Source organism: Leptonychotes weddellii, chromosome 8 (assembly GCF_054177405.1).
Source record: "Leptonychotes weddellii isolate Sample4059 chromosome 8, ASM5417740v2, whole genome shotgun sequence".
Lineage (NCBI taxonomy): Eukaryota > Metazoa > Chordata > Mammalia > Carnivora > Phocidae > Leptonychotes > Leptonychotes weddellii.
This window is the reverse complement of record NC_138376.1, coordinates 31,903,829-31,931,147: the sequence shown is the minus strand read 5'-3', so window position 1 is coordinate 31,931,147 and position 27,319 is coordinate 31,903,829. Positions and strand designations below refer to the sequence as shown.

Below are 27,319 nucleotides of genomic sequence, written 5' to 3'. Positions count from 1 at the left end.
AAAAAAAAAAAAAAAAGAAAAGAAAATAGAGGATACCTCAAGTATTTAAAATGACCAAAGTTTCTACAGATAGAAAAACACAGAAGTATTACCATAAATTAAACATCCCAACCCAACACAGAAACCAGAATACTTTCCAAAAATGATAAGTTGATTTTGTTTATTTCTTGCTTAAGAAAGCCAGACAGCTACTAAAAGAATTATAATGGTATGGCTCAGATATTTTGGGATGACATCTACCTTCTTACAGTTAAAACCATATACCAGTTGGTTTCTGCTAGATTCTGTTCTGTATATGGGGGTGTTTCCAAAAAAGAGAATTAAACAGAGGGAAGCAAGTTCTATACTGTATTATATAAATATCATATCAAGGAGAGAAAAAGAATTATGGAAACATTAAAAATAAAAATTAAACATTATAGTTTCTTAATTATTAACTTTACAATACTTCCACGTAAGCATATTAAAAACAGTAACTTGCAATCCTCAAAGAAAGAATGTTAATGGTAACCAAAAGAACAACCAAATACAAAAGAATAGTAGATGCCAGAACTTCTGCTTGGATGTCATTCATTCTACACCATTCTAAGGGTTTCCAATTAAAAAGGAGCTTCTTGGTCCAAATTGTAGTCATCTAAATTATTCTTTTGGAAATGTGCCTCAAATGAAAAGAATACATAGACAGAAAAGATGTTCAAGTCAATGAACCAAAAAAAAAAAAAAAAAAAAGGTGCTCCTCTTTAAAATGTTCCATTTATACATACCTGCATACATTTGAGTAATTCCAAAAAGGCATCAAATCCTTCTAGGAACTTCTGCCTCAGATCATCTGACCACTCAGTTGGTTTGCTAATTAACACATACCTGAACAAGATAAAAATAGCAATGAACATATGGGTAAACACTGACATATTACAAGTTGCAAGTGGTTGGATAATTAAACAAAAACTTACTTGAGATCTAAAATAAGGCTCTGAACTCTCCTAAACTTGAAGGCTTGTAAAGCAGTATATCGTTCAAACTGAAATCTCCCCTGGGCATCTCGATGTCTCAAATGATCCATAAACGTCTTAATGATGATGGTCATCAGGTTTTCTTCTGTGATAAGCATCCGAGCCTAGAACAGAGTATATCACAATACATTGGTAATCAAAACCTATTAACTAGAAAGCTAAAAAAAAGTCACCAACATTGGTTAGCTCTTTGAAGTTTAAACCTTTTCCAATGCAACTATATAGTATTATAAACGCATTACTGTGTATTTCTAAATAACAATTACTTACTCCAATTGCCACGTGTATGAAGCAACAATTATATCACGGAGAAAGATGCCAGAATGTTAGGAGACAGATCCAAGCCTCATTATTCAAAGACAATTCAGGGTGGGGGGTCTGAACCAGGCTGCAAATTTTCCTTAACTGAGACATTTAGACACCTATAATGGTATGGTATAATTATTCTAGGATCCAGAGGTTCATATCACAGATTCTGTAGAACTCAGTATGAAACTCTATTTCCTCTTAATCTTTTAAAATTTTTTTGGTTTTGTTTCTATGTATAGATATACATATCTATGTATTTTTGAATAAGCAAATACATTTAAATGATGCAAAAAAAAACAACAAAAACCAAAACCAACAACAACAAAAACAGGTAAAAAGTCTCCTAGCTCCCAAGGTCCCCCTTGCAAAGGCAATCTCTGTTAGCAGTTTTCTTGCATATTCTTCCAGAGATGGAAGAATACATATATACATTTATAATATATGGGTTAAGTGTTACTAAGTAGATAGAAGTATGCATATATTTAATTATATCTATTTCTCACCCTTAAAGGATAGCGTATTATAAACACTGTTCTTCACTTGTTTTTTAACTTCATGTATTTTAGAGATTGTCCCATATCAGTTCATGTAAATTCCCTCATTTGTCATAACCATCACCAGGTATTTTTTTCTATCATACTTTATTTAGCCAGGCAGACATGAGACATTTGGGTTTTTTCCAGTCTTAATGCTATTTATTCCAAAAGATGTTGCAATGAATATTAGCTGTGTACAACTGCAAGGATAATTATAGAATAATTTTCTAGAAGTGGAATTACTGGGTTAAAGTGTATGTACATTATAAATTTTACTGATATCATCAAATTGTCTCCACAAAGAAGTTTACCAATTTATATGTCCATCTACAGTGTTTGCCTTTCCCCTCATGCTTTCAGTAACACAATGCAACTTTAAACATTTTGATCTTTGCCATTCTGATGATTTTAACTTGCATCTTACTATGAATGAAGTTGGATGTTATTTTATAAAAATTTGCATTTCCTTTTCTGCTCCATAATAAAGTCAGAATGTCTAATATTATTTGAATACATTATTACTCTGCTATAAAAGATCATGGATTTTCCCCTACTTTTCTAGCCTAACTAGGTTCAAGGGTATTATTATTGGTATTGGGGGAACTATTTAACTAGGTCTCTCATTAATCAATCAGCAATATAGAAAGTTGCATCAAAAAGTAGGACAGGAGTGCCTGGGTGGCTCAGTCGGTTGAGCATCTGACTTCTTGATTTTGGCTCAGGTCATGATCTCAGGGTCATGGGATCAAGCCACCTGTCAGGCTCCATACTTCTCTCCCTCTCTCTGACCCTCCCCCTGCCCGCGCACGCTTTCTCTCAAATAAATAAATCTTAAAAAAAAAAAAAAAGTAGGACAAAGAAGTGCAGAAGATAGAAGAAGTCTAAGACTATAGTAAAGTTGTGTTCTAATGTAAAAGTTCTGAGGTCATCAGCTAAAGAGAAAATCTATATAGTTAAATATTCCTTTGAAAAACTCAAAAGTCATCATCACATTGACACAGGCCCTAAGAACCTCAAAAATCAACAGGATTAACTACTGTTCATTTTCCTACATAGTGAAGACTAAGGTCAAGTTTGAAGAAGAAGAGGTGTTGATAGGTTAAGATAAAAGGATATTCCTTTTTGGTTTTTTGTTTGCTGTATTAGTTGACTTGGAGAAACTTAAATGAGTATAATACAATTTGACTGACCTAAGAAAAAACTCTGTAGAACATGCTTACAAGACTTACAACCAATAGTTGAAGGAAGTTTGGGAGAGACAATTTATTTTTTTAAAGATTTATTTATTTATTTTTTTGACAGAGGGGGAACACAAGCAGGGGGAGTGGGAGAGGGAGAAGCAGGCTCCTCGCTGAGCAGGGAGCCCGATGTGGGGCTCGATCCCAGGACCCTGGGATCATGACCTGAGCCAAAGGCAGACGCTTAACGACTGAGCCACCCAGGCGCCCCTGGGAGAGACAATTTAATATTGGTAGAATATAAATCTCACCAACCAAAGCATTTATTTAGCATTTTCAGTCTCAGATGAATTCTTAAAAGAGACGGTTTATCCACTGCATAATTTTGTTTTGGATTATGATTGTCATGGGTGCCAACTTAAAAAAAAAAAAAATCAGTAAAACGCCCATTAATACTGTCCCACTGAAAGAGGGGAGTTATTCAGGCATTTCTACTTCTGAAAAGAAAACTAGAGAAAGCGTATTTTCCAAAGTTACAACAGAAAAGAAGAATAAAAAACTTTAAGTGCTTGGCTTTATCACCTCATGCCTAGATTGTTGCTAAACTTTCAAGGTAATCTTTGACATTAAATATCTAACATTATTATATAGGTCTAGTACTTCTTATCACCCTAAAAAACTGCTTAATTTTTAAATGCCTACAATTCTCTTTGCTTTAAAATAAATTACTGAGGGTGCTTGGGTGGCTCAGTCATTAAGCGTCTGCCTTCGGCTCAGATCATGATCCCAGGGTCCTGGGATTGAGTCCCACATCAGGCTTAGGAAGCCCGCTTCTCCCTCTCCCATTACCCCTGCTTGTGTCCCTGCTCTTGCTATCTGTGTCAAATAAATAAAATCTTTAAAAAAAAATTATAAAAAAAACATATTTCTGCTACTCACCTTAATTACAATTTTATTTATTTTATGTAATTTGTATTCAATCTTGTGTTGCAAGGCTCATTACATATTCAAAATGGGCCACAGTCCCCGCTAAGACTCTGAAAAATCTTTATTTTTTATGAAGATTTTATTTATTTATTTATTTTGAGAGAGAGAGCGTGTGCAGCAGGAGGGGCAGGGGCAGAGGGAGAGATAGAATCCCAAGCAGACTCCACAATGAGCACAGGGCCCGACATGGGGCTCAGTCTCACCACCCTGAGATCAGGACTTGAGCTGAAATCAAGAGTCGGATGACCAAACTGACTGAACCACCCAGGTGCCCCTGTGAAAAACATTACTGAATAATAATGGCCTGTGAACATACTTTTAGTTAAACTAAACATGATAGAGCATACAGGGGTAATGCTGACTATAAATTAGGGCACATTTAATAAAAACAAATTAGAACAAGTAAGATATTGTTAATCACTTGAATTATTAGTATTGGTTCTTGACCAGGCTATTTAAAAATGGAAGACTGAATTTTCAGTTAACCCAAAAGACCAATATATGGGATTCTATTACTGATATATTACATTTCACTAATATCTAGGCAATTGATTTTTTTTTTTATAAATTTATTTATTTATTTGAGAGAGCGAGAGTACATGAGAGGGGGGAGGGTCAGAGGGAGAAGCAGGCTCCCCGCTGAGCAGGGAGCCCGACGCGGGACTCGATCCCGGGACTCCAGGATCATGACCTGAGCCGAAGGCAGTCGCCTAACCAACTGAGCCACCCAGGCGCCCCCTAGGCAATTGATTTTTAAGCAGGGATAGGCAGATGAATTACTAATGGTGCTTTTCCAAGAAACTATCCATGTACTCTTTTGCTTCCAGTCATGATGGAAGAAACTTGAGGCTGACCAACATTTTTCCCCAAGAACAACCAGAAAAGATCAATTAGGAAAAAGTCTGAAATCATTAGAGAGCTGCTGAGGCAGTAAGAATTCGAGGGGATAAAACCATAGAGGAGGGCCACAGCAGAGGGAGATGAGCCAACATCCTGCAGCTGCTTTTCCTTCAGCATCTGACTCTTCTGGGAGCAGGGCAAAATGAGATAGAAGATCCCAGGAAAGAGTCTGACAAAACTGCTAACAGGGAGAAAAACCTAAGTTTAGCTGGTGTGGGGAGTGGGGTGGCCAGGACTCTAGTAAGAACAGAAGGGTAGGAATGGAGTCCAACGTTCTTTCAGCTTTCCCCGTAAGACATCTGCAAAATTCTGAAGCTGTGCAGGCCTTAGAAGTCTAAGAGCAGAAATACTAGAAGAGCAAAGGAGCAATGTGGCAGTTTTAGCAAGCGGAGGAAACAAAACGAGTTCGGGACCCTAGAGAGGGGAGGAACTCAAGTGAACCCTTTAGGCTCTTGACTGGGAACCCTTAGAGGGTAATGTTGCAGGGGTGAGGACGACTCAGAAGACAGAGTCTAGCCAAAACAACCTGGAGTCATGTCAATTCCTAACTAGACTAAGGTGATGGGCCTCATTCCAGCTGCCTAACATTAAGGGGAATCTTCTTAGGATAAAGATACCATGCAGTGTCTAAGATTTTGTAATAAAACACATCCTCCCAGAAGGCAATGAGAAAGCGAATGGGGCAGAAACCATATATATTTTTTTAAAGATTTTATTTATTTATTTGACAGAGAGAGATACAGCGAGAGAGGTAACACAAGCAGGGGGAGAGAGAGAGGGAAAAGCAGGCCTCCTGCCAAGCAGGGAGCCCAATGCAGGGCTCGATCTCAGGACCCTGGGATCATGACCTGAGCCGAAGGCGGACGCTTAATGACTGAGCCACCCAGGTGCCCCAGAAACCATATTTGAGGAGAGAATGACTCCAAAATTTCCAAAACTGAGAAAGCCACCAGCATAGGGATACAGTATCTACAAACTCCAATATCTATAAAGAAAACCAAACCTACATAAATCATAGCAAGACTGCTGAAACCTAAGACAAATGTCAATAAAAAGTTATTAAGCATTTCAAATGACTAAAAATCAAAAGGGGCAAAAATATAAAAGAAATTAAATAGGAATAGAACTACAAATGATCTAGATAATGACATTATCAGACTATGACTTTATTTAAGATTTTATTTATTTATCCATTTTAGAGAGAGAGAGAGCATGTGCGTGTGAGCAGGCGGGAGGGGCAGAGGAAGAGAATCCCAAGCAGACTCCATACTGAGCACAGAGCCTGACATGGGGCTCGATGCCATGACCCTGAGATCATGACCTTAGTTGAAATCAAGAATCGGAAGCTCAAATGACTGAGTCACCGCTGGGCGTGGAGCTTGCTTGAGATTCTCTCTCTCCTTCTCCGTCTGCCCCTCCCTCCACTCCCCACACTCTCTCTCTTAAAAAAAAAAAAAGTTAAAAATGTAACAATGGAAAAGACATACTATGCAAACACTAACCAAAAGAAAGGAGTTGTTGCTGTAGTATCAGATAAATTACTTTAAGTGAGGAGTATTATCTGAGATGAAAAAGATAATTCATGATGATAAAAGGGTTAATCTAGGAGGTACAATTCTAAATTTGTATGTATTCCATAACATAAAGATATATAAAGCAGGCATATAATAACAGAACTAAAAGGAGAAAGGCAAATCCAACGATCATTGTGGGAAACTCTTAAGATACTTCAATAGTTGGCGGAACAAGTAGGCAGAAAATTAGTAAGTATATAAGACTTACACAATGAAAATGAACAAACCTGACCTAAGTGACATACAGAAACACTGCACCCAATGATAAGAGAATATACATTATTTTCAAGTTCACATAGGATATTTATCAAAACTGAAAACATTCTGGGCCATAAAGCTAGACTCAACAGAGGACTGAAATCAGTATGTTCTCTGACCACAGTGAAATTAAGCTAGAACTTGTAACAAAATAATTAGAAAATGCCCAGCTGTTTTGAAATTTAGCAATATATCTCTAAGAAGTATAATCACAAAGAAGAACAAATGGGTCAAGGAAGAGATCACAAAGGAACTCAGTGAATTTTTGGAACTGTATAATAAAAATAAGACATTACAAAATTGTGGGATGCAGCTAACGTTACGATTAGATGGAAACTTAAGCATTAAATGCCCTTATCAGGAAAGAAAGGCTGAAAGCCAACGATTTAAACATCTATCTCAAGAAATTACAGAAAGAATGGGAATCATCATGTGCTGAATAAAAGCAGGAATCTTTCTTATTCCTGATCTCAGGGGAAAAGCTTTTAATACTCAGCATTACGTAGAATGTTTGCTTTAGGTTTTTATTTTTTGTTTTGTTCTTAGGTACTCTATTAAAGTTCTCTTTCATTCGTAGGTATGAGGTATTTTTTGTTTTAAATTACGAGTGCTGAATTTTCATTAATTTGGAAAAAGCATTTGATACAATTTTTTTCTGTCCGTTAATAAGGTGAGTTATGCCAGCTGATTTTTCCCCCAAATGTTACACTACTCTTTCATTAAGGGAAAAAACCAAACTTGGTTGTGACGTATTATCCTTTTTCTATATTGCCTGATTTGATTTGTGCAACCTCATCTGTGAGAGAGATTAGATGGTAATTTTCTTACAAATTGCCTTGTTGGGTTTTGGTATCAAGATAACAGAGAATTCAATTAAATTGGCCAGTATATTCTCTTTCTCTGTTTTGCGGAAAAATTTATGTAAGACAGGTATTATTTCTTAAATATTTGGAAGGATTCTCCAGTGTAGGCACTTGGGCCTGCGGACTTGTGAGAAGATTTTTATAATAATTAAAAATTTCTATTTCTTGTTTCCCTTTTAATAACCTGTGGGTTTTCTTAGGAATCTGTTCATTTCACCCAAATTTCCAATTATACTGATTTAAGTTGGTCCCAATACTGTCTTATTTTCTACTTAATATCTGTAAGGCCTGTACTTTTTTGTAGCCCTTTTTAAAATTAAAGTTTTTCTATTTTTTATATTAGTCTTTCTAGGTATCTATTCCTTTTCCTTGTTTTAAAAGAACCAACTTTTGATTGTACTGATTTTTTTCTTATGTATATTTGCTTTGTTTTATTAATTTCTGCTCTTTATTATTTCCCTTTTTCTACTTTCTTTAGACAAAAGACCTAAGCTCTCACAATGGCCTTGCCCATTCCACCTTCAACCCTATCCCCAAACTCAGTGATGTCATTAACCATTTTCTTCATTTATCTAGCAACACTGGCCTGTTTGGGATTCTTTCTTCCAAAATGCCAAGTGCACATTCATCTCAGAACTTTTGTACTTGCCCAGGAGGCTCTTCCACCAGTTAGTCACATTTCTCATCTCTCACTTTCTTCAGGTTCCTGTTCAAACACTACTTTTCTGAGAGGCCTTCTGATAACCTTGTATAAAATATGACCCTCTCACTGTCACTCTCTATCCCCTTAACCTGCTTTCTACTTCATAGCACTTACCAACACTTGATTTACAAATGGTATGCAACTGTTTGTATATCTGTCTTCCCAATTAGACTATAAATTCCATGGGAACGGGGACTTTTGTCTGCTTCGTTTACTGTAGTATTTATCTCCAGAGCCCAAAACAGTACCTACTCAGTAAAGGTGCTAAATAAGTAAGTTCTGAATAAATGAGTACATATGCTACTTGTGTACTGTTTTAACTAAAGGAATCAGACAAGAAACAAAAAATAAAAGTTGAAATATTAGAAGAAAAAATTACTTGTAGATTACTCAAAATCCCAAGAAATCAATACAAAATATTAGAAGAAATGCTAATTAAGAGGACCAGACAGATACAAGATGGATACATAAATATATCAGTGCTTTTCCTACATACCAGACATAGCCAGATTAAAAATGTGTAAGACCCGTAACAAGACAACTATGAAGTCTGTAATAAGAGCATAATATAAAACTTAATAAATGAGGACAAATTATGTTCCTGGATGGGGATATTCGATATTGCAAAGATATCAGTTCTTCCCAAAGTATCTTTAAATATATTTTCAATCAAAATCCTAATGTGTTTTTTTGTGATTTTAGTTCATCTTTAAAAAAAAAAAAAAAAAGCCTGAGAACATTAAAGAAATTATTTGAAAAGAATAATGGAAGATTTAGCCCTACAAGATATCAAAACAGAGTATTAAGCTAAAATTATTAAAACTGGGTACTGACATGGAAATGGACAAACAGATCAATGGAGGAAGCACAGATATGAACACACATGGGATTATCTCAGAGACTTCTCAAACATCCCTGACTAAAATGAAAGCATTGCTTTCTCTCTTCACAAATCCTACTCGTTTTCCAAAACCCCCTGTCCAAGTGGCACGGCATCCACTGGGCTGCAAGTCACAAACCTAGGAGTCATCTTTACCCTTTCCCTCCAATCGAACAACCAATCACCAACTGATCCCTCAAACCCAAGTCTGGCCAATTCTGTAGCTTTTACTACTTAAATCTCTCTCACAACTCATATCCACTGCCAAAATCCCAGCTCAAGTTACCACCAATTCTTGTCTGGATCATTGCATCAGCTTCTAGTTAGGTTCCCCACACTCACTTTTGCCCCCCTGCCAATTTGTTCTCCAAATTACAAACAGCATGATCTTTTAAAAATCACAAACATGATGATGTAAATGTCACTTAAAACTCTTCACTGCTTTCCCATAAAACCAAAATCCTTCACTTGGCCTATAATATCTCATTAGTGGATACAGACAGCTTCAACTGTACTAGAATACATCCTTCAACATAAAGGTAATCCTGGGAAAAACACTCGTTAAAAACAAATAAATAAACAAAAAAACTGGAAAATGCACCTTGTAGGAAAATAGAATACTATACAATTAAGCACCTGCCTTCGTTTCTGGTCTCATTTTATTCCATATTCAAGGATCTTCAATTGTGCTGGCTTTCCGTCTGTTTCCTGGATAGGAACTTTCCTACTTCAGGACCTGCTTAAGTGTTGGTCCCTTTAAATGAACTTTCCTTCATGACCCCACATAAAGGTGCCTTCCCTACAGATTCCCTCTCTGAACTTTGGGAAAAGGTCAGATCTCTCTGTTATTCTCTTGCAAAACAACCAAATTCTTGAGTTTTCATTATAATCTTAATTAACCAATTCTGTGAGTCTTTCCCATTATTTTAAGTTCCATGAAGGCAAGGACCACATCTGTTTTTGTTCACCGCTGTATTCCCAAAGCTTAGAACTGTGCCCAATTAATAATAGATCTCAAAACATGTTAAATAACTTAAATATGAATTTCAATTACTGAATAGCACTAAAACATAGTGATGCTTTCCCAGGCAACTAGTATAAGACCACCCACAATCACTGTGATTCAATTGCCTTAGCTACCCCTTCCTTTACTGGGGGGAAGGGAGCTTCTCAAAATGTGAGATTGTATATAATATGCTGTTTCTAATGTATACATTTGTTAAACCAATCTGCTTAATTTTTAACTTACCAGTTCAAAACCTCCGGGAAGTAGTATGAGAATGTACAGATTAAGTTTAAATGATTTTTTCCTTCTAGATTACATACTGAAGGCTATGTTCTAGTATGGCTGAAGGTGTCTGAAGTCCAATCACCCATTAATAAAATATTATTCTATTCAGGAATATACAGATCTTCATTCTCTAGTATTTTAAGGCTTTACTTCTGTCAATGGCAAACAAGAAAGTTCTTCTTAGTCTTTTAGTACTTACAAGTGAAGGAACCGTGAATATCTGAACCGAGAGGTCTGCGATTGAAAACTCTCTGTCGTGGTCATCTGTCACATAATCACTCTGCAAACGCTCATAGTTCTATTAAGAAGGCAAAAAAAGGCAAGGAGTGCCAGCTATCAGTTACAAAGGAAAGGCAAGCACTACTCACCAGAGTAGGTGCGGTGAAGAACTGGACAGACAGAGCAGTCACGGACACTGCTCGCTCGTGATCATCCTCCATAAAATCTCTCTGCAACTGCTGGTAATTCTAAACAACAAGGGGGAGATTCACCTCTAATCCACATTGACCAAATGTTTAAGGATTATAATGAAAAGTCAGTGCTGGAGGAGTCAATAAGATAACACTGCTATGAGAATGATAACGAAATGACTTCTACCAGTAAGTTTTGTATAAATACTGATGCACTATATAATCTTGAGCACAATGGCAATTTATGAGCTCAAATAGAAGTAACAGCTTCTAAAATCCTGGGATGTTATTGTACACCAGTAGGGCTAAACCACAGCAGCTCTACATGGTCTCTGATGAAACCAGATTTTTGTTTCTTATGGATGTATATCAGAATCACCTGATGGCTCTTCCCAAGTACACATGCTTGGACCCCATTCTTGGTGAATTTGTTTCATTAAGTTTGAGAATGGGACACAAAGACATATATTTTGAAAGAGCTCCCCATATTATCCTTACATGCTTCCTTGATTAAGAACTCCTAATTCAGGTGAATTAAAAAATAAGCACATACTATGAAAAGGGAGAACATAATTCAACAATATCGACAACCAAGAGTTCATGATTCTTAAATCAACATCCGTATCTACATGTCATTTCAGCTAAGATTATCTTTCCCTTATACAAATTTTAATGGGAATATCATACATAATTCACAACGGTATAGGTTTAAATTCTTCATTTATCATTTGATATCATATACATTTCACAGTTGGATATTTGTATCCAGGTGATGAAAAGGAAAAGCCTTACTGCTGGAATTTTATTCTATTTATAAAAGATAAAAAGATCATCTACTGAAGTTTCTTAGAACTTAAAATCAACACAGTGACATATTACTATTGGTTGCTAATACTATAAAGCCTGGATATAATCATGGGTTATATTTACTCTGTATATAACCTATTTTGTTAAATTTCAAACTGAGAGACTACTTACCTTTGCAAATCGAACAGCAAACAATTTCTTGTATTTCAAATCCATAAGTAGACTGCTCATAAACAACTGATGATACACACTCCTAGCACCTTTTACAAAAAGAGTAGATGTAAACTAAGAATGTATCAAACAAGCCAAAAATTACATTTCCGAAGTTTTTATATGTTCAATTGTATTTTAAGTCTCAAGAGCAAAACTCTAAATGTGTTCTTCAGTATAAAATGTTTGCAATCTGCTTTTTTTTTTTTTTTAAAGATTTTATTTATTTATTTGACAGAGAGAGGGAACACAAGCAGGGGGAGTGGGAGAGGGAGAAGCAGGCCTCCCGCTGAGCAGGGAGCCCGATGTGGGGCTCGATCCCAGGACCCTGGGATCATGACCTGAGCCGAAGGCAGACGCTTAACAACTGAGCCACCCAGGCGCCCCTGCAATCTGTTTTAAAAAAATATTTTATTTTTATTTATTTGAGAGAGTGAGCATAAGCAGGGAGGCGAGGCAGAGAGAGAAGCAGACTGTTTCTTAAAAAATTAGTTCTTCTAAAAATAGTTTTCTAACAAAATATAAAGGTTATTTAATTTGGGTCATGGACTCCAAAATCTGTTTATGTTTTTTCCAAAGAATAAGACTGCATGTGCTAATTCTAAAAACTATAAATATATTTATTAAATGCCTTCCCAAATGAAAAAAAAAAAACAAACAAACCCAAAAAAACCTTTCCCCAATTACTTATTTAAGGTTCTCCTATACCTTGAGAGTAGTTAAAAGATTACCTTTCCACAATTTGGAATCATTAAGCATCAATCTGTCCACTAAAGAAGAGTTTTCACCATCTGGCCCTTCTTGTAAACCAACTTGACATAAAATTCGGCGAAGCCCATCTTAAAACAGGAAGAAAAGTAGTCAATGAAATAGGAACTTCAAGTATTAAAATAAAATGACATTTTAATAGAAATGTTCCAGTGAACCTATAGAGTTTTACATGTTTACTAATCGGTCAAATTTATTCAGGAAAAGTAAACATATTAACATTTTCACAAAAAGGAGAAAAATTCCAAATCTCGCATTATACACCAACACTTACTCCAAAATACCAAAATATAAGCCTATCAGAAGGGCAACGACCTCTTATGTTGTAAAGAATTTAAATACAGTTCTTTAAGCACCTATGTTAATTAAACCAGATTATAATAAAATTGTTACATCCCATGATAACTGAAGGTAGGTATAATATATAATTGTGCTGCCATTTAAAAAGAAGAATGCATGGTCTCTGTACTATAATAAATACCAGTCCATTTATCAGTGCTATGCAAAATGTATCTACTCATTAAATAAATGTTCCCTGTGAGCCTATGTGTACCTACTATGTGAAAGGTCCTGGAAGACAAAGTCCTACATCTTCTAAATGCTGAACTTAAAAAAAAAAAAGTTCTTCAAATATTAACATAAGCATTAACATAACCAAAACTTTAATACCTTTATGTTTCATACTTTATAATTAAAATCAGTTTTTAGTCTTCTATAAGCATGCAAAATAATCAGGAAAAAAAAGGGAGTAATTTTAAAATTATAAAAGCGACCAAACAGAAATTGTTTATAAAGCTAAAGAGAAATACGTATATAAATATTAAATAAGAGACAAAGTCTTTAAATAATTAAGGGTAAATATCTCAAAAAAAATTTTGGCAGGAAATTGCTTCCGTGATACTATTCATTACTACTCTAGCACAGAACTTGGTGCATAGGTATCCAATGGAAAACACCAACTCTAAAAAGATTGAGGATAAGAAAAATAACTGGAGAGACATTTAAAAAGGCAAGCAAACATGGTCTCCTAAATTTCAATACCTACATGTTTTTTCAACTGTCCGTTCACAATGTGGCAATGCTCTTTCAATACAATTATTTTAGAATTCTCTTTATAATAAACATCAGAATGTCATTTATCCAAACCACTTCTCTTGCTTTCTAAAGAACAGTATGACAGATAGCTTAGATCTATTCCTATCTTTCTCTTTAGTGTTATATTTTATATTCCAAACTTGTATTTTTGGCATTAGCCATGTGGGTTCTTCATTCTGTTACCACATTAAAAAGATTATCTAATTTGTGGAATGTGGAAAGACAAAAAATATCAAATATAAATCAGTAACTTCAAATCTGCAAGTGTTTGGAGTTGAAAATTATTAGTAATCAAAAGTTGGAGGAGTCAAAACAAAAGATACCAGCATTAGTGTTGCATCCTTTAAACTGCTAATCATTGAGGTTTTATTTACAGTAGTATTTTCCAGCTTGCTCAGTAGAACAGAGTTCCACAGAATGGGGTTTAAAAAAAAAAAAAGGTTCTTTTATTAAGTCTGTGAGATTTAGATTTCATTAGCATATTAAAGTCATTTACTATTGTTTAACCCAATATTTCCTGCATTTATTTGAACACAGAATCCTTTGTATGCATATAAAAAAATCCTCTGGATCAAAATTTGAGAAACATGGGTTTTTCTGTGCATAAAGATATTCTGAGACAGTATTTTAAAATGTGAAATTAAAGCAAGAAATTATTTCACTTGATATTTTTTCCAAAATAGTTTTTTGAACCTACCTGAATATCCAATAATACTTCCCAGCCACGACAAAAGTTTCAAACCAAAATTCTGATGTGCGACAATAGACGAATGCATAACTTGAACTTTGAGTGGTTTTGTCTGTCTACTGGTATTTCTCTTAAAAAGAAATGGCAGAATGAAAAAAACAAAAAGGCTATCTTATAGAAAAAAGCTAGTATTTTTATTTAATATAACTATACTCTCATCATTACATGAGAATTTTTTTTCATGTATGAGTGTAAGAAAAATACCACTTGGCTTGCTTTATTCAGATCCTAATTTAGGATCTAGAAAAAATCTTAGGATTCTTACAAAAAAGTAAGAAGTTATAGCTTATGAGTAACCTTAATCTTTGGTCCTATACTTGAAAATCTGCCCCACCAATTAGAAATTATTTAAATGCTTACATTTGTTCTAGGTCTTTAATTTCTTAAATGCAATTACATATTTATTTAAGTAATTTGCTTCACTGTACAGAAGTGATGTCATCAATACTTAAAAAAAAACCCTGTTGTATAATAAACTACAATTTCCAATGTAACCATTTTTAAGTGTACAGTTCAGAATTGTTAAGTACATTCACACTGTGGTGTAACCAATCTCCAGAACTCTTTTTATCTTGAAAAACCCAAACTCTATACCCACCATACACTATAGGTATCGTATAAACAGAATCATACAGTATTTATCTTTTTGTGACTGGCTTATTTCTCTTAGTATAATGTCTTCAAGGTTCATCTATATTGTAGCATGCATCAGAATTTTCTTCCTTTTTAAGGCTGAATGATATTCTATTGTATGTATATAGATTTTATTTATCCATTCATCCATCAATAGACACTTGAGTTGTTCCTGTCTTTTGTCTATTGTGAATAACAATGCTGCTATGAACATAGGTGTACAAATATCTCCTAGACCCTCCTTTCAATTCTTTTGTGCATATACCCAAAAGCAAAACTGCTGAATCATATGGTAATTCTCTTTTTAATTCTGAGAGGAACCACGTTGCAGTTTTCCATAGTAGCTGTACCATTTTACATTCCCACCAGCAGTATGCACAAGGGTTGCAATTTCTCCATATCCTTGCCAACACTTGTGATGATGTTATGGTTTTTCTTTGTTTGTAACAGCTATCCAAATGGGTATCAGGTGGTATCTCATCATGGTTTTTATTTGCATTTCCCTAACAATTAGTGATGGTGAGCATGTTTTCATGAGCTTATTGGTTAATTTATATACCTTCTTTAAAGAAATGTCTACTTAAGTGTATCACAATTTTTTATTTTTATTCCCCCTTCTCATTTTTTGTTTGGATCATCTTTCTACCCCCAACTTCATACCATCCCCATAACCCACATTAACACAGTATGTCTTTGCATATTTTCTCTATCTATATATTATATATGTATACATTTATAAAGATTTTTATTTGATTTACAAAAATGGGATACTATACATACTCTTGTGCATCTCTGCGTTAACCGATTTTTTTGGGTTAATGACTCATAATATTCTGTGGTGTGGATTTATTCAAACATCCTCTAGAGAAGGGCATTCATATTCCCTTTGTTTTCAGTCTTCTTTGACTACAAAAAAAGCAGCACTGAACATCTTTGTATACACACTTGCTAGTGCTTACATTTCTATGGGATAAATTCTTAGGAAAGGTAAAGCTTTAATAATAGATGCTACCAAATTATTTCCCCAAATCCTGTAGCAATTTATTCTACACAAGCATTCCTATTCTCCGCATCTCTGCCAGTAAGGTATTTTATCACTCTAACCTCTCCAACCTAATGAATATGAAATCTCCCTGTCATTTTACTGATTACTAATGAGTGAGTCTCTTCATGTATACTGACTGCCTAGATTTTTCTCTGCTGTAATTGCCTTTCCATATCCTATGTCCATTTTTCTCTTTTGTTGTTTGTTCCCTACTTGACAATCTATGAGTATTCTGTTTATCATAAACATTAAATGTCCATCCTCTATGTTAGAAATAATTTTGCTAAATCTACTGTTTGTCTCTTGACTTTGTTTATGGAATATCTTGCTATGCTAATTTTTTATGTAGCCAAAAAATACATTTCTTTTTTAACTCCTGGGGTTCTAGTATTGGTTAAGAAGCTCTCCTCCTCCCTTAGAATGTACCTATAGTTTCCTAGATTTTCCTTCTAGCTAGTATCTATTTCTGGTCTTTCTTTTCTATATTACGAATATATCTACATAAATGCCACTAGAGATTATAAATACTAATTTTTTTTAAAAGGAAAAACTGAAATGATACTACTAAACATAAGAAGTTACAAAGCAACCAATATAAGGAAAAATCTGAGCTTTACTCAGATTCATCTATTATAAACCTTTTATTTCAATTGCTTTCTCATTTCCACCTTATTTTTCTCTCTCCACAGATACACATATATGCACTTAAAAAAAAAACAAAAGAAAAAAACCTGAAGAACGACTGAGGGTGTGTTATATGCACCCTGCATCATGCCTCCTTATCCCTTAATACTCAGTCTGCATTTCCTAAAAATGGAAATATTCTTTTACTCAACCACAGTATAGTTTCTCGTGCATTATTAAATTGAGTATGTCCAGACATCAAGAAAGAATTTTTTAAATAGACATAAAATGTACAAATCATAAAGAAAAAGATGTATTTTGCTACATTAAAATTTAAAGCTTTTGCTCAATGAAAGGCACCAGAGACGAACTTGAATTAGGCCACATCTGAAAAGATATTTGCAACAAAAGACTACAATTCAGGTTACATAAAGAACCCCTAAGAAAAGAGTAAGAAAAAGACAAGCCCCCAAAATGGTTAAGGGTACGAATAGGAAATTCACAGAAAACATAAATAAATATGAAATAAGATGGGGTGCCTGGGTGGCTCAGTTGATTAAGCATCGGCTTTCAGCTCAGGTCATGATCCTAGGGTCCTGGGATCGAGCCCTGCATCAGGCTCTCTGCTCAATGGGGAACCTGCTTCTCCCTCTCCCTCTGTGTACCGCTCTGCCTACTTGTGCTCTCTCTCTCTGTCAAATAAATAAAATCTTAAAAAAATATATGAAATAAGATACTCATGAGTAAGGCAATGCAAATTTAATTGACAAGATGCCATTCATACAAATGAAATTGGCAAAAATTAAAAAATCTGACAACATATAGTTTTGACAAAGTTGTGGAGAAATGGGAACTCTCTATACACCTCTGGTGGGCATGCATATTAGTGCCACCATTTTGGAGACTAACTTAGCAAAATCTAGTAAAGATGAAAATGCTCATACCCTAACAACTCAGAAATCCCATTTCTTGGTATATACCCTAGAGAAACTTTTGCATCTATGCAGCAAAGAAACAAAACAATGTCCACAGCAGGACTGTTAGTCACAGCAAAAAAGAAAAAAAAAGGAATTATCCTAATTGTCCATCAGCAGGAGAATGGAGAAATTATGGTAAAGTTATCAATGGAATACTTCACAGGTACATGCATCAACACACATAAACCTAGTATCAACACTGAAATGAAAAGTTGCAGTATAATACATCCAGCATGAATCTTGTTATGAAACATTATGAATTAATGTTTAAAGGCCTCCAAATCAATACATACAAAGTTGACAGATTTAATAAAAGGAAGTATAAAGGCACGCAGAACAAAGAACAAATGAATTAATAAAAGTAGTTATCTCTAGGGTAGGAGAAAAGGGAATAGGATAAAGAAGGGATAATATAGGGTCCTCTATACTATTTACGTAAAATAAGTATGAAGAAAATGCTGTATAATGTGGGCATACAGGCATTTTTAGCTGCATATTTAAAATATTTACCAAAAAAAGACATTTATATAAAATTCATTCACATGGAATAGCTTAAAATAATTCTTACTTTTTAAAATAAATATAAATGTGGGGAATAGTTTTCTTTAGAGAAATAATACACTAAGTACTATTAGTATATGCAGCATATCTTGCTATAAGTTACCAAGAAACAACTTCCCTTGAATTCTAATCTTGGTGCTAAAGGTCAGTTTAAGTTCTAAAAAGTAACGTGACACCCTATCAAAAACAAAACAAAACGAAACATTAAGATGTTTCTGATACAGAAATTGGAAGGCAGAACATCTACATCTCATATAAACATTCATTTTCAATATTAATCTTATATACCTTAAAAAAACTAGATAGAGCAATAATACAATGTTCAAGAAACGTATTATTAAACATGATTTTTGGTTGATGTTGGCTTTACATTCATGAAGGCAGAAAAATGTTTTCATAAATGCCAAAACATGGAACGAGCTTTAAACTAATAAAAAAAATAACAGTGTAGGCATGTTTTTAAATTACTTACCACAATTACTGATTTTGCTTGTTCACAATACTGGAAATCTCCATATCGAACAGACCTACGTCCCTGGTAAATGAAGATATTTTAAATTAACATGTAAAAATATTATATTCAGTATTAATAACTTTTCATCCAGTAAACAAATAAACATATTTGAGCATATAACAACTCTGGTCAATTTTAATATTTATAACATTCATTCTATTCAATGATGAAAAGTAAATTATTTTCCTTCAAAGCCATTCTAATATTTCCAAAACATTAATAAGTATATTTCCTTAAATGACATAACATTTATTCTTCTAGGTTGCTATAATTTCTATTTTCATAACCAAATACTTCTTTTTTTTTTTAAGATTTTATTTATTTATTAGTGAGAGAGAGAAAGAGCACAAGTTGGGGGGAGGAGCAGAGGGCGAGGGAGAAGACTCCCCACTGAGCAGGGAGCCCAACACGAAACTCGATCCCAGGATCCTGGGATCATGACCTGAGCTGAAGGCAGATGCTTAACCGACTGAGCGACCCAGGCGCCCCGTAACTGAGGATTTCTAATCACTGGGTAGAATGAGAGCAACTGTATCTACATTTCCTCCTAAACTTTCTATCTGACAACAGCTTACATTTACACCCAATATATATCTGCACCAATATTCAAATGAAATTTAACAAAAAAATAGCCTAGGAGCACCTGGGTGGCTCAGTCGTTTAAACATCTGCCTTTGGCTCAGGTCATGATCCCACAGTCCTGGGATCCAGCCCTACATTGGGCTCCCTGCTTGGTGGGAAGTCTGCTTCTCCCTCTTCCTCTGCTCCTCCCCTCTACTTGTGCTCTTTCTCTCTCTCACTCACTCTCTCAAATTAATAAAATCTTTAAAACAAAAATAGCCTATTCAATTTTCCCAGAATAGCTTGTCTGTAATAAAAGTTCAAATTTATTATGTCACATCAATATAATGAAATTACTTACATCTCGATCTACTGTAGTTGCAAAGCCAATGGCTTCTTTTTGTGTACAGTTAACAGCTTTCTGAAGGGTATAAATAACTTGTTCATAGGTATGCACCTCATCATTGAACAGCATGCAATAGTAGGTATCCCTCTTCTCTCTGTGGCATAAAACATTAATTATATATTATCTAATTGCATATTCTCTAGCTCCAGGCTGATTAAGTAAGAGCATACTTGGTTCTAGTTCTAGGGAATGTGCTAGGTACTGGGCACGTATCTGTAACAAAGTCATCGGGGGTCCCATCCCCATGCTCTATGACACTGCCATCTGTTGGGGAAGATACATATTAGACATGCAATTCTAAGTGAACTGGCTTTTATCAAGAAAAACAAAATGCTGCAACAGGGTAGAACAGTTCTGGGACTTCAGAAAACTGCCAGAGAAGTAATCTGAGACCTAAAGTCAAAATTGGCCATCAGTGGTTCTCAATTGGAGGCAATTTTCCTCTATCTCCCATAGATGATCACTTGGCAATGTCTAGAGACATTTTCTGTTGTCATGACTGGGGCAGGAGTGCCACTGGCATCTAGTGGGTAAGCACCAGGGATCCTGCTCAATATTCTACAATCCACTGGGGCACTGGACTGGCTCAGTTAGAAGAGCATGTGACTCTTGATCTCGGGGTCAGGAGTTCGAGCCCCACATTGGGATTTACATTAGAGATACTAAAAAAATAACAGTCAAATTTGCCTTAAAGTTCACTTTGCTACCATGTGGAGAATAAATCGTGAGGGACAAAAACAGGTATGGCAGTTCAGTTAGGGAGGCAATGTTGTCAATGATGAAATTAATTAATTTGGAGTAGGAGAGTAATAATGGAGAGGAACAGAAGTTGAATGATTTGATGTAGGGAGAACTAGCTGGACTTGAAATCTAAATGGGTATAGGTGATTCAGGTTTCTGGGTAGATGGAATGCCATTTACTAAGATAGGAAAACAGTACAAGAGAAGTAAGTTACATTCTTTTCCCTTCTATACTGGTGGTCTTGAACCTACAATGAAACGAAAAAATAAAAACAAAACTCTTCTATTCTCTAGGGTCTAAATTTGGATCTTTGATCAATGGTTCCCAACTTGAAGTACAGACACATCTTGTTTTACTGTGCTTTGAAGATATTGTGGGTTTTGGGTTTTTTTTTTTTTTTTTTACAAATTGAAGGTTTGTGGCAACCCTGTGTTGAGCAAGCCTCTTCAATGCCATCTTTCCAACAGCATTTGCTCATGTCATGTCTCTGTATCACATTTTAGTAATTCCTACAATACTTCAAACTTCATCATTATTATATTTGTTATGGTGATCTGAGATCAGTGATCTTTGATGTTACTGTCATAATTGTTCTGGAGCACCAGGAACCACATCCATTTAAGATTGCAAACTTAAGGGGCGCCTGGGTGGCTCAGTCGTTAAGCATCTGCCTTCGGCTCAGGTCATGGTCCCAGGGTCCTGGGATCGAGCCCTGCATCGGGCTCCCTGCTCTGCGGGAGGCCTGCTTCTCCCTCTCCCACTCCCCCTGCTTGTGTTCCTTCTCTCACTCTGTCAAATAAATAAATAAAATCTTTAAAAAAAAAAAAAAGATTGCAAACTTAAGTATAAATGTTGTATGTGTTCTGAATGCTCCACTGACCAGCTGTTTCCTCGTCTCTCTCCCTCTCCCTGGGCCTCCGTATTCTGAGACACAATACTGAAACTCTATAATGGCCGCTAAGTGTTCAAGTGAAAGGAAGAGCCAATCAATGCAGCAAACTTCACTGTTGTCTTAGTTTAAGAAACTGCCACAGCCACCCCAACCCACAGCCACCACCACCCTGATCAGTCAGCAGCCAACAACATCAAGGGAGGACCCTCCTCCAGGAAAAAGATTATGACTCACTGAAATCTCAGATGATGGTTAGCATCTTTTAGCAATAAAGTATTTTTAAGTTAAGGTTATGTACTTTGTTTTTTATACATTATGTTATCAGACTACAGCATGGTGTAAACATAACTGTCGTGTGTACTGGGAAACCAAAAAATTCATTTGACTTGCTTTATTGCAGTGGTCTGGAAACCAACCTGCAATACCTGCAAGAAATTGTGAAGATATATTCATATGGCATATATGGATACAGGTGGATATATATGGGTATATGTGAAGATTCATATGGCACATATGGATATACGTAAAGATAAATTCATAAGGCACTATTTTTAACATTTCCAAAAAAGTATAGTTAACACCTCACTTTATTAAAAAACACTTAACCCACACCTAAGTATCTAGGACACTACTGAAAAAGCAAAAAAGAAACCACTTATGTTCATCAGACCCTCACTTCAACTTGTAATCAACCTTAAATATGAACAGGACTCCAACAAACTTGGTTAGAATTAAAAGTTAAAGGGAAGGTTGCTTGAAGCAAGCACATCACATGGAAAAGTAAGCCCTTAACCTTAATACAGCTATGGCAGAATCCAGCTCTCTGGTCACAAGTTTGTGACCCCTCAATAATCGAAATGCAAACAGTAAAAATGTGAGAGTTACCAGGTTTATAACACAAAGAACAGAAAACTGCCTGTGCCTGAAACACGGGGCTTAAGTAAACTAACCAATTAACAGGGAGAAACTTCTACCAACTAAGTAGATCACACATATTAAAAAACTATGAAATAAAGTATTATTGAAAACTATTATTATTAAAAAAGAAGAGTATGTTCTATCCTAGCTGTATTAAACTTAATTTGAGGAATGAGAATCAAAATGGTTAAAACAGAGTTTGAGCAAATATGAATACAAAGAATAAATGGGTTGTACTTACATTATCTCTAAATCTGCTGGCAATTCACTTTCTTTTTCCCAGGTTAGTATCTCTACTGCATATCGAAACATAATAGCAAAAATGTTGTAGGTTCTTGCTATCACATCTTCTGATAAATGCACAAGAGGATCCTGAAAGAACAGAAAAAAAATTGCAACCATCTTAAATGCACATTAATTCTCCTCTTTCCTGTTCTGCCTCCACTGCTGAAAATACTACTGTAAACAGCTGACTGATCTTCCAGCTTCAGCTTCTCTTCAGTTTGATCCTGTACATTACAGCCTACCAAATCAAGCTTCCTGAAACATTTTGTTCATAATGATTCCAATTACTGAATAAACTGAACATAATCAATGGCACCCCAATGCCTAATGAATAAATCTAAAAATTTTAGAATGGCATTCCAGGATCTTCAAAACCTAACATCAAGCCATCTTTATAGCTTCATATCCTACTAATCCCCAATTTCCAGAATAAACAAAGGAATGTTATCTAAGGACAGACCAGCAAAATTTAGTTTTATAGGTATAAAGGAGAGCCTGATTTTATTTTATTTTATTTTTTTAAAAAAGATTTTATTTATTTAATTGACAGAGAGAGAGAGAGAGAGGGACAGCTAGAGAGGGAACACAAGCAGGGGGAGTGGGAGAGGGAGAAGCAGGCTCTCCACCGAGCAGGGAGCCCGACGCGGGGCTCGATCCCAGGACCCTGGGATCATGACCTGAGCTGAAGGCAGTCGCTTAACCAACTGAGCCACCCAGGTGCCCCAGGAGAGCCTGATTTTAAAGGGGATAAGCCAACAAGGTCAGAAAACCACCCCTTGATGCCATAAGAAATCACTCCCTTGTCTACTTTCTTTCAGCAATGCATGTCGTATATGTATGGAATGGAGAACTTTGCACCTTTACTTAATAGGGAGTAAGTCACAAAAATTCTAGGTTAATGTGAAAAAGTATTACTATAAATATACACTAAGTTCATCATACCTTTTAGGCAAAATGTCTTACACAATTTTAATCTTAATGCTTTGTTATTTTAGCTTAATGGCTAGGCAGTATTATATTCATTTCTCAAATAAGAAAATCAGTATGTTACGTTCTGGGGCGCCTGTGTGGCTCAGTCAGTTCAGCATCCAACTCTTTGATTTTGGCCCAGGTCCTGATCTCAGGGTTGTGAGATCAAGCCCAGCATCGGGCTCCGTGCTGAGTGGGGAGCTGGCTTGAGAGATTCTCTCTCCCTCTGCCCCTCCCCCTGCCTGTGCACATGCTCTCTCTCTAAAATAAATAAACATCTCTTTAAAAAAAAGGCAAATCAGTATGTTCCAACATCGTGGAATGGGAATCAACAAATTATTGCAAATATACATAAAGGATACAGTATTTTTGTACATCCTCACCAAAGATAAGCCTAGTGGAACTGATACAAAATACATGGAGATGAGGAATAAAAAGAATGGAGGAAAAAAGACAAAGACTCCTAAAAGAAAGGGGTATGGAGCTTGAAGAACATAAGAAAGGTAAGAAGAGTAAGAAGATTTTTCTAAGTCTTACAGCACTTTTTACCTACAACTCTTCTCAATGGTCGGCTTTATATGTCCCATGAAAAAAATTTTTTTTATCCTCCTAGCAAAGTTTATTTTACTATTTCTTATAGAGACTAGAAGTCATTAACATAGTGAAACCATCCATACAAAGAAGGAACTAGAACTGGTACCTCCTGGGGATTGATAAAAGAATGGGTATTAATAATAATATGAATCTTGGGATGCCTGGGTGGCTCAGTGGGGTAAATGTCTGCCTTTGGCTCAGGTTATGATCCCAGGGTCCTGGGATCGAGTCCCACATCAGGCTCCTTGCTCAGTGGGGAGCCTGCTTCTCCTTCTGCCTGCCACTCCCCGCTTGTGCACGCTCTCTCTGACAAATAAATAAAATCTTAAGAAAAAAGGGGGGTGGCGCGCCTGGGTGGCTCAGAAGGTTGAGCATCTGCTTTTGGCTCAGGTCATGATCCCAGGGTCCTGGGATCGAGCCCTGCATCAGGCCGCCTGCTCAACAGGGAGCCTCCTTCTCCCTCTACTGTTCCCCCTGCTTGTGCTCTCTCGCTCTGTCAAATAAATAAAAGATCTTAAAATAATAATAATAATAATAATATGAACCTCTTGCTATACCAAAATAGAAAGTAGAATCAAAGCTCAGTTTCCTTGGTGATATTACCTTGTTATATAGTCATTCATTTCTCACAATTATGTCCCATAATACAAGACATTTAGAGAATGAAAGAATTACAATAAACAGAATTTATAAGAATGAAACAGGTCCTGAAACAGAAACAAATGCCAATTCTTGAGAATCCAAGCCAGTAGTGTTCAAACTGTTCTACAAAATCCCAGGTAGAGCTGGGCCTGGTAGAGCTGTTTCTTGTTTGACTTACACACCAGCTTAAAAATATATAATTATCTATATTTTAAAATGGTAATATAAAAATACACTCTAAGATGTGTAATATTACATACTGGGGATTACCAACTAGTAATTTTGCTATTACATTAACCCAGTTTGGGGCAGGGCTAGGAATAAAGTTTCTTCTGCCGTCTTTGTGCACACATGTTAACATCTTGAAAAATAGTCACTGATTAAAAACAATTATTTCTGGGGACACCTGGGTGGCACAGTCGGTTAAGCATCTGACTTGGTTTCGGCTCAGGTCATGATCTCAGGATCGTGAGATTGAGCCCCCCGTCAGGCTCCAAGCACACCATGCACACCGTGGAGTCTGCTTAAGATTCTCTCTCTCCCCCTCTGCCCCTCCTCCCTCCCCTGCTCACATGCGTGCTCTCTCTTTAAAAAAAAAATTTGTGCAGTGAAAGGATGTTAGGCTACGTAAGTCTACTCATATGTACAATGGTAAATTAAATGCTAAGAAAGACTTCTGCTCAAAGTGCCCTTATGATAGCATAAGTCAGTTGGAATTTGTAAATAAATGATCATCTCATTCTATAATGTATTATCAATTATGACTAATAATTATAGTTCTTTGATTACATTTATTTTATAGAAAGCAAACCTTGGTCAGTGAGTCAACTGTGAGTTACTCTTCTTTCAAACTAGAAGAATACCAGGCATATTACTAAAAAGGTTATCTGTGCTTATGTTAGAAGGCAGTGGGAATAATGGAAAACTAGTTTTTGTCATAATTTCTATTATGTTTGAATTTTTAAAATGTAAGCATATACTGTATTACAATAACAATTTTAACTACTGTCATATGCAAATAAGCTATGAATAAGGACTTTCTCCATACTGCCCAACTAAAACTAGTAATAAACTAGAAACTAAATAGTCATCGAAACAACCTCACTTATTTCAAAGTTGACTTTCTAGCAAGTAACTAATACACATGTCAACTGATAAAAAATAAATTCATTAATAATACTGCTTTTAGTGTCCACTGATAGATGGATAAAGAAGCTGTGGCATATATAGAATGGAATATTACTCAGACATAAAAAAGAATAAATCTTGCCATTTGCAACAGCATGTATGGATCTACAGGGTATAATGCTAAGTGAAATAAGAGAAAGACAAATACCAAATGATTTCACTCATATGTGGAATTTAAGAAACAAAACAAATGTGAAAAGAAAAAAGAGATAAAAAACAGACTCTTAACTATAGGGAATCAAACTGGTGTTTACCAGAGGGGAGGTGGGTGGGGAATGGGTCAAACAGGTGAAAGGGATTAAGAGTACACTTATCCTGATGAGCAGTGAGTGATGTATAGAACTACTGAAACATTATATTGCATACCTGAAGCTAATGTAACACTGTATGCTAATTATGCTGGAATAAAAAAATTCTACTTTTATCTGTTTTATTACTGGGATTTGAAAATCAGTATTTTATTAAAAAAAACAATTTCACTGCTGAAAATTTATAAAATCAGTGTAACATAGCATCATCAACAATAGCCAAACTATGGAAGGAGCCCAAATGTCCACTGACTGATGAATGGACAAAGAAGATGTGATACACACACACACACACAATGGAATATTACTCAGCCATAAAAACTAATGAAATCTTGCCATTTGCAACAATGCGGATGGAGCTAGAGAGTATTATGCTAAGTGAAATAAGTCAAAGAAAGACAAATACCATATGACTTCACTCATATGTAGAATTTAAGAAACAAAACAAATGAACACGGGGGAAAAGAGTGGCAAACCAAGAAACAGACTCTTAACTAGAGAACAAACTGATGGTTATTGGAGGGGAGGGGGTGAGGGAATGGGTTAAGTAGGTGATGGGTATTAAGGAAGGCAGCACTTGCTGTGATGAGCACTGGGTGTTGTATATAAGTGATGAATCACTAAAATCTACACCTGAAACTAATATTACACTGCATGTTAAATAAAAATTTGGAGAATAAAATCAAATCAGTGCAAGGTACTGTTAAAGAATTCCATTACTGGAGTCCATACTACCATTTAAGACACTCTGGGCAAGGAGGACACTTTGGGCAAGTTTTTTAATCTCTCTAAAACTCAAGCTTCTGCAGCTATAAAATATTCATAACAGCAGTATTTATCTTATAGGGCTGTTCTGAGAATTAAATGAAATAAACACAATATAGTACTTAGCATAATACTTAGTTAATAATCACAAATCTGCATTTGAGA

At 35.6% G+C, this 27,319-nt stretch overlaps 1 protein-coding gene across 8 annotated transcripts in view; it reads right to left on the bottom strand.

Annotated features, from left to right (window-relative positions):
• UBR2 (ubiquitin protein ligase E3 component n-recognin 2) overlaps window positions 1-27,319 on the bottom strand; it is a 118,296-nt gene that overhangs the window by 53,066 nt on the left and 37,911 nt on the right. For 6 of the 8 annotated variants that reach the window (XR_014147660.1, XM_081828235.1, XM_081828236.1 and 3 more), the window contains 9 exons: window positions 22,645-22,775; window positions 19,807-19,945; window positions 18,843-18,905; window positions 14,480-14,600; window positions 12,651-12,758; window positions 11,881-11,969; window positions 10,692-10,790; window positions 954-1,117; window positions 765-864 (listed from right to left, as the gene is read on the bottom strand). Coding sequence is in view for 7 of the 8 variants with exons in the window: in XM_081828235.1 (XP_081684361.1) it covers window positions 765-864; window positions 954-1,117; window positions 10,692-10,790; window positions 11,881-11,969; window positions 12,651-12,758; window positions 14,480-14,600; window positions 18,843-18,905; window positions 19,807-19,945; window positions 22,645-22,775 (1,014 nt within the window). In the remaining variant the exon portion in view is untranslated. Of the gene's footprint in view, window positions 1-764; window positions 865-953; window positions 1,118-10,691; window positions 10,791-10,860; window positions 10,960-11,880; window positions 11,970-12,650; window positions 12,759-14,479; window positions 14,601-15,943; window positions 16,070-18,842; window positions 18,906-19,806; window positions 19,946-22,644; window positions 22,776-27,319 lie in introns of those variants that run through there. The other 2 variants (XM_081828232.1, XM_031031646.2) reach the window with 2 other exon arrangements.